Genomic DNA, 10,935 nt, shown 5'->3' on the forward strand with positions numbered 1-10,935 from the left:
GGGGAGAGGCAACTTTACAAAAATTTTAAAACTTTCAAAAATTGCGCCCAGTAAAGCAGCCTTTGCTTTGCCAATTATTTTAATCTACTCTTTTTCTATACTTCTATGTAAAATGTGATTGTATCTGAACAAAGAAACGATATGTGCAGAAAGTTTTGCTGAGAAAAAATTTCTCAATACGTGTACCAGAGTCGAAATTTTTATTCAACGTTGACCTTGCAAATTCCATCGAACTTGAAAAGTCAATGAAGAATCCAAAGATATAGGAAGCTATTGACTTACCTCGATGCTTGCTGCTGTCTCGTTCATGTTAGACAAGCTCGATGAAGCACTCGTTCAAGGATTTAATTAATATCTAATATAATACTTAATATTATTTGAGATTATTTAATATTATTCAATATTTAAACTTGTTTTCTATTTTTTAAATCATTTGAATTATTTTTTATTATTTAATGTCTGCGCGATTTTATTTCAATATATTTTAATAAAATTTGATTCTTAGATTGCAGGCTGCCCGGAACAGCCACGATTCTACAATGAAAATTCGAGATTCGATGTTTATTTTAATGTTTTCAAATTAAATGTTAAAATCAAAGCCGTTCCTTTGTTTTCCGCTTTCTACCCGATCACTCTCCGCAAAGAAAATTATGGAAAAATTAAACACCTGATATATTGAATGCACAGAACCAACACTCGCTTACTTCCATTCGCAATGGTCGACCTGGCCAATTAGAAAATCTCAATAAAAACGTACATCGTTTATACAAACCCTAGAAAAGATACAAATTTTCATCTGTCGGACAGTTCAACTTAACTAATTATTTAGCAAGGCTCGTTCTCCCTTCCCGCTGTCCCTCTTCAATCCTCTCTTCAACCCTTTGACGTATTAATACCCTTCCCTGCTGTTTCAATTTTACACCCAGTAAAGCAACCTTTGCTCTATAGTTGGTCTACTCTTTTTCTATGTTTCTATTCCTTGCACAGCCAATCAACCTATTTATCCTTCCTCTTTCTCGCCTTTTCTACTTTGTCTATCTTCGTCCTTTATGTTCGGTCCATTACGTCTAATAGAGCAAGGCTAAACATCGCGAAGAAGTACTGAGCTTGAAGTTACCAACGAAAGAGTTAGAGAAGTGCTGGCAGTTAGGGCCTTTGCACATAAAAAAAAATTTAATCGTAACTATAAGAACGTAAGAAAACTGACCAATCAGAGTTGATTATTCCTCGAACGCAAGGAAAATAATCAACTCTGATTGGTTTCTTACGATCTTACGGTTACGGTTAAAATTTTTCTACGTGCAATGGCTTTTGAAAAAATCATAACGCGTATCCCATACACAAAACTACCGGAGTCTCCAAAAATACATCCTCCACGGGCTGATAATCAACTGCCACAATCACTACCGTTCGATTATTGCTCGATATTTCATGAACAGAGTGTGAAGTTATTGTTACGCGTGTCAAGTGTCCAGGCAAAAGCCTTCCAAAAGAGTAAGAAAAGTGGTGGAATAAGTTATGGAAATTATGGCAGCAACACGTGTTCTACTTATACGTGAGGCTCTCCCGGAATCTTCAAAAAATATTTAAAATGATGATAATATCTAATGAAGTTTAATGAGTGGATAAATGTGAGTAGAAGAAAACAAAACGTTAATTGGCAAACGTAATACACGTGATTGGAAATTAGCGAAGTGTGGCTATATAAGAAACGCGCTCACGAAAAGACATCCGAATGATGGAGTCATCACTGTGAACTCTAGATCAGTCTATGAATCGTCGGACATTCCACCTCTCTCGACGTCTTCATCACTTACCTTAGTATCTCATCACCTTAAGTGGATCTTGAAGCGGTTACCAAAATCCCTCGATGCATCTCCCCCGCAGGGAAATGTCGAAAAAATTATGTGCACGGGTGTATAAACACTCGCCAATTGCCATTCACGATAGTTGCACCGCTCGGCCTGAGAATCTCTGAAAACTCATATTGTTTGCTCGGAACCAGCAAGAGGTAAAAATTCTCGGCTATCGAACGCGGTTCAGACAATTCATTATTTAACAAAGCCCGTGTCCTTCCCGTTGCTCCTCTTAGCACGCTCCTCCCCGTTAATCTATTATCCTCCCTCGTAACTTAAACTGCGCACCAGCAGAGCGGTCTGTGCTCTATTTTTAAGTTAGCTCGCTTTTGTTGTCTATGTCTCCCCAAATTCCTCCCATCTATCTAATCTCTGTTAAAAGATTCTATTCTATGTTCAGTATGTACAAGGCTAAACGCGTGTCAAGTGTCCAGGCAAAAGCCTTCCAACAAAAGAGTAAGAAAAGTGGTGGAATAAGTTATGGAAATTATGGCAGCAACACGTGTTCTACTTATACGTGAGGCTCTCCCGGAATCTTCAAAAGATATTTTTCAATCGACTAAAAACAAACTGCCAGAATCACTATTTCTCGATAATTACTCGATAATAACCCATCGTTACAGATATACTATAATTGACAATGAGCGAGACGTAGCGTTATCATACGTTAATATATTAACTAACGAATATGTAGGCGTGGTTGGCAATTGGCGAAATGACTGTATTCGAACGAAATTTATATGGATTTTTTTTAAATCGGATAAGCAGATGTTAAATTATTTAACTATATTTAAAATGATGATAATATCTAATGAAGTTTAATGAGTGGATAAATGTGAGTAGAAGAAAACAAAACGTTAATCTCATCTCTTCCTAATTTATCTTTTCTTTTTTTCTGCAAGTTTTGATGAGATTTGTAGCTCTTAAAAGAGCTGATATGAAGCTGGAAAGGCAAAGATAACAGTTATGTGTCCAATAATGCTGTTTATTTATAGCGATTTAACTCTAGGTTTTTTTATAGCAACAAAGGCTAAACAAAAGCAAAAAAAGACGTTGACTCGTGTTAACAAAATCGTACTCGCGGCCAGAAAAGCATTATTAGACATGAAAATCAGTACTTGCCATATATATAATACTATATATTTAATTATATTCTAAGGCCGGTATTCATAGCTGTATGAATGATTCATAGCATATTTGATATCTTTGATTGAAAACATCATTACTTGTAGATCCATATTCATTGAACATTATTCGGCTATTTGGATTAATGTTCCTTGTAAGAAATAACGTTATAAATGCAGATACCGATTGATGATTAATTGATTCATTGATAAATCAATGAAGCTATAATTATATGTCAAATCATGACAAACTATGAATGCCAGCCTAAATTTCGACTCGGGTATTTCTTAATCCTCGGTAAGTTCGTCAAACGTTCGTTAAAAACGGAAACTTCTCGTATAACAAATTATTTGGCGTACCTTGAAAATATCTGATGCGTCGTCGCCCGGCGTCCTGCGTCCTCCGTCCTGGCTTCTCGACCCAACATTCCAGTGGAGAAATTCGCTCCGTCGTGGCACTTGTACTGACACTTTTACTGACACTCGCGTGGACACAGTTCGATCGAAAATATACGTGTCAAGAAACGCGATGCGGACGAGGGAATTAAATGTCTCAAAAGTACCGACGAAATAGTTTAGTCGGGAGCAATAATAGAAACGTATCGACACATAGCGCGGTCCGTAGTGTGCGTGTCGCTTGCCGGCCCGGAACTGAATAGAAACCCCGGAACAGTCCGTGAGGCACGAAGGTAAATTTGATACCTTGAAGGTCGCGAACGTTTTGACTGTTTGATCGCCCGGCGCTTATTGTGACAAGCTACGATGATTGCCGATGGAAAGGGATGTGTGTGTAGTGGAACGCGTCCTATGTGTATGTGTATGTATACATACATGTGTATGTAAACATTTCTTGCCAATTGTCCCAGTATGCTCGCGCGTCGTGTACTCTTTTTTGTCGTTAACCGAGCATTGCATTACGCTTCAGTGCTGGAATTTTGTAACTCGTTATTGGAGTTAACGACAGTTTCGTTATCGTTGCGCAGCTTTTCTACGGTATACAAAAACTGCGCAACGATAACGAAACTGTCGTTAACTCCAATAACGAGTTACAGAATAGGGCTACTGTGCTAGAATTCTGTAACTCGTTATTGGAGTTAACGACAGTTTCGTTATCGTTGCGCAACTTTTCTACACGGAGAAAAAAGATTTAGTTGAATTAACCAAATATCTGGTCGAATATGAACGATCCAGAAATTCCGATTGAAGTAACTCGAATTCTGTTAACAAGATTTTTGGTAGACTAACCAAACATGTCTGGTTATTTAACTAGACATGTTTGGTTAAATAACCAGATATGTTTGGTTAGTCTACCAAAAATCTTGTTAACTTAAACAGAATTCGAGTTACTTCAATCGGAATTTCTGGATCGTTCATATTCGACCAGATATTTGGTTAATTCAACTAAATCTTTTTTCTCCGTGTAGAAAAGTTGCGCAACGATAACGAAACTGTTAACTCCAATAACGAGTTAGGCCCAGTTCCACAACCTCTAGTTAACTTAGCTAACCAATTATTTCATTGAACTTGACCAATCGCATTTAGCATTAAGAAGAGTTAATCAGAATTAACCAATCACTGTTGAGACTTAACCAGTAGTGAAAGTTAAACGGAGGTTGTGGAACTGGACCTTACACTGAGAGAAGAATTTAATAAATATTATCAAAATTTGGTTACTACTACTAAATAATAGACGTAAATATAGCGGGCCAAAGCTATGGCAATACTTATTAATTAATTTAGTTCTGTAAAATAAATTATTTATTTGACAGAAGTAAAATTTATTTGCTTCCAGAATATATTTGGTAAATAAAACTTATTGAATAGTTGAGCAAAATAAGCGATTTTGTAATAGTTACAAAATTTTTGATAGGTTCAACCAACTATCTGTAATAATAGATATTGAAACGATGTAATAGCTGCAAATGAATGAATTTTTCGTTGTGCTGCAACAAAACATACTTACTGGTAACAAAATAGAACTCGTACCTACTGAATTTTTTATTATATGGGATATAACGATTTCATAATAATTATCAAATGTCTGTTCATAACTGTAATATATTTCATATTAAATATTTAACATTAAGTAACTATTACTAAATTATTTAATTGATGTTACTGTAAATGCAATTACGTCATACTCCCGATCTATTAAATATTTAGTAATTATTATTATATTTAGTATTAGTTACTAAGGATTCAATGAATTTCTGTAACTAAATGCAGTTTGTTATAGTTACCAGTCTTTTCTCTCAGTGTACAGAATTCCAGCACTGGATTCTGTAACTCGTTATTGGAGTTAACGACAGTTTCGTTGCGCAGCAACGTTTGTATACCGTAAAAAAGTTGCGCAACGATAACAAAACTGTCGTTAATTCCAATAACGAGTTAATAACGAGTTACAGAGTCCCAGCACTGGTCTAGTAGGTGTCGTAAGCCGTATGCCGTAAAAAATGCCAATCGATTAAATTTGCCCTTATTAAATAATTTTACATTCGCTTATCTATTTCCTATCATTTTCTCCACGAAGCATAATTTGTCGGATAAAAGGGAAAATGACGACGAAAAGAGACAATTTTGATCGCGTCGTGCGCGCGTCCCTAGATTGTCATTTTGTTCAAAAACGTTTAAACGAATATCGAATCTCGAACCTTTGCCATCGAATCACGGCTGTTTCGAGCGACTCGCAATCTAAAGACGAAATTCTTTTAAAATATATTGAGATGATCGAATGTTAAACAATTAAAAAATCGGTAAAATAATAAGAAAAGAAAAAAATTCGAATATTAAATAATACTTGAACGAGTATCTCTTTGGGTTTTTTTAACACAGAGAAAACAGCAATAAATAACCATTTGCTGTATTTGGCATTTAGCAAAGTCAATAGCTTATAAATCTCGAGATTATTCATTGACACTTTGAATTTGACGGAATTTACAGGATCAATGTAGAATTAAAATTTCGACTCTCAGTAAGTCCTTATTTAAGTCGGGACGTAGAAAGAATGGCAATAAATTAAGTTTTGTTGCATCTAAAGAATTGTATTATTATGTATAAACATTATATAAATTTCTGTATAAAGAATATTCTGTATAAGATATTCTATTTAAGATATTATTGTTTTGATTAACTCAAGAACCTTAAATAATTAAGAAGTGAACTCTAAAGATGTATTTTACCATGTATATTTTAGCATATCATTTGCTCATAATTTTCAGAAAAATAAGCGAAATTTAATATTTTTTTTACATCATAAAAAGGAATACGATTCTATTTGAATTCTAGCGATTTAATAAAGTTGAAAAAAATTATAACAGACAGAACACTTTTAGGGTTTTAGGAATTCAAATAACATCTAGATAAACGAAATTGATCGAACCAATAACAATGAATACCGAAGTAAACAGTGCTAATTGAACACTAAAAGAAGAATCTCGCAAGAATTGTGAAGTACCATTCGACCTTGCTAACGTTCGTTTTCCTGCACAGCCGACCTGTCATCCGTCGCGTTGCCCACGTCGGCGTAATTAAAAGAAAATGAACTTTCTGTCAAAGCCAATTACGTGCCGGTGACACCGACCGAGGAATTTCGCGCGTGCCTCTCGTATCCATGTCACATGACCTCCACGTGCATCGACCTACCCAGCGCGACTTTCGCCTGCGTGTGCCGGCCAAATTACACCGGACTGCTGTGCGACGAGGAGATCAACAAAAGGGATTACGAGGTGCCCTCCTTTGACGGCAAAAGCTACGTCAGGATGAACCGGCTGAAAGCGTATCACAAATTCAGCATCGAGGTCGAGTTCAAAACATACGCGGACAACGGCATCATACTGTACAATCAGCAGAAGAACGACGGCACCGGCGACTTTGTCTCACTGGCCGTTGTCGACGGGTCGGTAGCTCCTGTGAACGCGGTGATCTCTCGCCGTGCAAAATATGCCCTTTGAGCGGGCTGTGACAATCGCACGGCGCAAGACGAGCGGTAACTCGATTCGCCTGATTATTTCCGTTGTTGACGGCGTGATCTAATTTCGCCGTCGCTTTGTGTGAATTGCTCCGGCGGCGGCCTACAGGCTGATTACAGCGGACCAATCGACATTTTGCATTAGCGCAAAGCTCCTCTCATCGAGGAAGCTAGATCTCATCTAGATCCCGTTTGGTCGCTTGAATGACAATCTCGAGGTGATCGAATTACCGGCTCGTTCTTCGATAGCAAAAGGTAGATTTTTGCAGTCTTGCGCCGAAAGAAAAGTCTGATAATAGTTAACTAATGCATTTGATTAAACGTTGCAGATATTTGGTAATGAGTACCAACTGCTTGGCAATAATTATAAAATAAGTAGTAAGACAAAATCTTCAATTAGTTGAATCAAATTAGTCTAATCAAATAATTTGATAATTAGTACCAAATGATCTGGTAATAATTACCAAATAACTTGATAATTATTAAACTTTGGTAAAAGATATGTTCTAAACTACTGCGTCAGTCTAACTTAGTGAAAAGTATATTACTATATAAACAATATGGTTTTATTTAACAAATTATTTGGTAATACATGCCACATAAAGTAGTAAAATGTTGGTAAAAGATATCAAATCTTGCTAAAGCCCATGTCACATTACGGAGTTTGGAAATAAAGGATTGAGAATTGAAGATTGGAACTACCAGTTTTAGAACAAAGCAAGCTAAGACCGAAGTTAATCTTCAATTCGTAATCTTCCATCTTCAATCCGTAGTGTGGCACGGGTTTAAAGCTACTTGCTAATAATACTTACTAAACTAAACTAAATTATTTGGTTATATATTAAATTCACTTGTATATTAAATTGAAACTATTTCACCAAAGCATTTAGTAATTATTATCCAGGCTGGTTGAATATTATCAAATCTTTTTTTTCAGTATACTTAAGGAAGTTGTAAGGTGAAATGAATTTATCAAATATTCGTCGAAATTTGCACTACATATAAATTGAAATATTACCAAACTGTTCAAATAATTCGAAAAAGATTGACCATTAAAGAGTTGAGGTATTTTAAAATTGGTACTTTTCATGCGTGCTCCTTGGAATTGATGTGAAAATTATTATGATATTAAAAATAAATATACCACATTATAACATTGTACGCGAATTTCAAAATTATTGGCTGCACTGTTTGGAAAATACAGCGATAGAAAGTTCATAATTTATAGTAATACTCGAGATACATATACATATGTATATTTAAACATTTATATGTCTCCTTCTATTAACTGTGCATCGCTATCAGATCAATTGTTGCACAAATAAAACATCAATATGAAAAATGAAGAAAGAATAGTTTTTCATCTTTGTAATATTGTATATGTATATCCACCTCAATTTTGTCTGAAATTAATATTTATTATTTAGATTGCATCCTAGAAAATCCTTTTTGAAGAAAGTTTTACCGGAAATTTGTAGTTCACTTTACATATAGTAGAGTATACAAAATATATAGATTTTCAGGAAAATTTTCCTCAAGAAGAATATGCAACTATAAATAATGAAATAAATGCATAAAAATAGAATCTTGTTCGATAAATAACAAGTATGGTGGTCCTTTTGATACACCGCGCTAAAAATACCACATTGAACCTTACAACTTCTTTAATTATTTGTGTTAATGTTAATTTCTTATTGAGCATCTTAATTGATTTTTTACATAGCTCCTTAAGTTCTTTCTTTTTTTAATACTTTCTCGTCGTTTTTCGTTATATCTGTCGTATCAAAGGAAATAATCTCACGTACAAATAAGTAGATAAATAAATGAACAATGACAGAGAATACAAAATAAATGTACTCTGTTATCGATCTAATTCAGCGGACTGATGTATCCGTAAAGGTCATCATTGATCGCGTGTTCCAGATATGTGCAATTCAGATACAACTTAGGAAACGGGCCTGTAATACTCACGTCGCCGGAGAAGGTGACCATGAAGACCTTCCACCGTGTGGCAGCTAAGAGATACCACAAAGACGGAGTCCTGATCTTCAACGACGGCGAGGACGTGGCCGGGCAGAGTCAGGGGATGTTAAAATCCTTGGATCTGAATCAAGATACCTTCATTGGAAATATGCCGAGCAATTACTCCAAGTAATATTCTTGCAAATGTGATATTGCTAAAATAGGATTGCTCAGTATGTCTATATAGTTTTCAACTGCAACGCAATCTTAATTTAACTTAACGCACGATTATAATTTAATTTTAATTAAATTAAGCGCATTAAATAACATTTTAATCGCTCTATAACTGAAATATATAACGTTCATTTTCATCGCCAATTGAAAATGATTTCAATTTAATTATGATAGACGATAAATCTTTAGATGTTAAATACTCTTCAAAATGTCTCAAAGTGTCTAGTAACAGTGAGTTCTCTTTGTGCCGTTCTTTAATCCTTTCTCTTTCTGAGCCTGCAAGGTTTTAAATCTCTATCTAAACCAACTACCACTAGTTTGAAACTGACTTAAAACCTGAAAGGCGCCGACACAAAGAGCGCAAAGGGTTAATTCCTCAAGCATCGCGAATTCTCTTTCTGAGCCTGCAAGGTTTTAAATCTCTATCTAAACCAACTACCACTAGTTTGAAACTGACTTAAAACCCGAAAGGCGCCGACACAAAGAGCGCAAAGGGTTAATTCCTCAAGCATCGCGAATCGCGTTCAAAGTTAACGACTCCAAGCCGGAGACACTAACGAGACCACGAATTTGTCAATAGAGTCTATGACAATATCGGCACCAACCACGGCCTGCTCGGCTGCATACGCAAGCTAAAGATCAACCGGATCCACGTGGACCTCCACGTGGGCCGTGACAAGGACGTGCTCGAGAGCTATCGTGTAAAGGAGTGCGGTGACAACGCGTGTGCCAATCTGCCCTGCCAAAACGGCGCGACGTGCCAGCCGATCTTCGAGGAGGACCTCTGCAACGGCCGGGAGTGCAGGAGGTTGCAGAAAAGAGGTCGAGGCAGGAACAGAGGTGGCAACGGCAACAAAGGCGGGGTGAACATCGTCAGGTGCAGGGGTACCCATTGCACCTCGGTGGACTCGGGGAAAGGATCCAAAAGGAGCGCGAGAAAACATTGCGCCACCAACAAGTGCGACTACGACTACGAGTTCGAATATGAGAACAATTACGAGCATGGCAATTACGCAGTGGAGAAGTACGAGCCGCCGGATTACAGGTGCATATGCCCGCCGCAGTTCACCGGTCGCAACTGCGAGGAGTCGCTGGACCCGTGCATCGGCGAGCCCTGCCAGCACGGCGCCACCTGCGACATCCTGCCGCAGGGAGGATACGTGTGCAAATGCCCGCCTGGCAGAACCGGCGAGCACTGTGAGATCTGTAAGTACAAAGAGCAGTGGCTTTATCGTAGCACCCAAGCGTCGTACGAATCTCTTTACCGAATAGTCTTTGGACGACTAATCTTGGATCTTGCACCGCAAATACAAGTGCGTTACTTAAAATTAAAGTTGGAACCTTAAAATTAAAATTAATTATTAGGTGTACAACTTTGCTTCCGCCGTTTTTTCCGAAATTCGAGGCTTTATTGTAAAAAACTGGTTATACATTTATGATTCAAAGTATTGTCCATCGCTGGCCACTACTTTCTTCCATCTTTCGGGCAGCGTACGAATCCCGCGTCAAAAAAACTGGTCATCTTTTGAGGCGATCCACGAATCGATCCAATTTTTTACTTCTTCATAAAACCGGAAGTGCTAGTCAGCCAGGCCGTGTGCCATTGATCGAAACAAGTGATAGTCAGAGGGAGCAACGTCTGGAGAATACGGCGGGTGGGGTAGGACTTCCCATTTCAACGTTTCCAAGTATGTCTTGACCACTTTCGCAACATGAGGTCGAGCATTGTCATGCTGCAAAATGACTTTATCGTGTCTCTCGTTGTATCGCGGCCGTTTGTCTTTCAATGCTC

General features: G+C 37.3%; 1 protein-coding gene across 2 annotated transcripts in view; it reads left to right on the forward strand.

Annotated features, from left to right (window-relative positions):
• The window catches only part of LOC116844891 (agrin-like), an 853,814-nt gene that overhangs the window by 820,190 nt on the left and 22,689 nt on the right, over positions 1–10,935 (forward strand). For both annotated transcript variants that reach the window (XM_032817052.1, XM_032817137.1), the window contains 3 exons: positions 6,536–6,875; positions 8,871–9,098; positions 9,724–10,349. In XM_032817052.1, coding sequence (XP_032672943.1) covers positions 6,536–6,875; positions 8,871–9,098; positions 9,724–10,349 — 1,194 coding nt within the window. The remainder of the gene's footprint in view (positions 1–6,535; positions 6,876–8,870; positions 9,099–9,723; positions 10,350–10,935) is intronic.

Source organism: Odontomachus brunneus, unplaced genomic scaffold (assembly GCF_010583005.1).
Source record: "Odontomachus brunneus isolate Ranch 3 - 2012 unplaced genomic scaffold, Obru_v1 Obru_scaffold_001, whole genome shotgun sequence".
NCBI lineage: Eukaryota > Metazoa > Arthropoda > Insecta > Hymenoptera > Formicidae > Odontomachus > Odontomachus brunneus.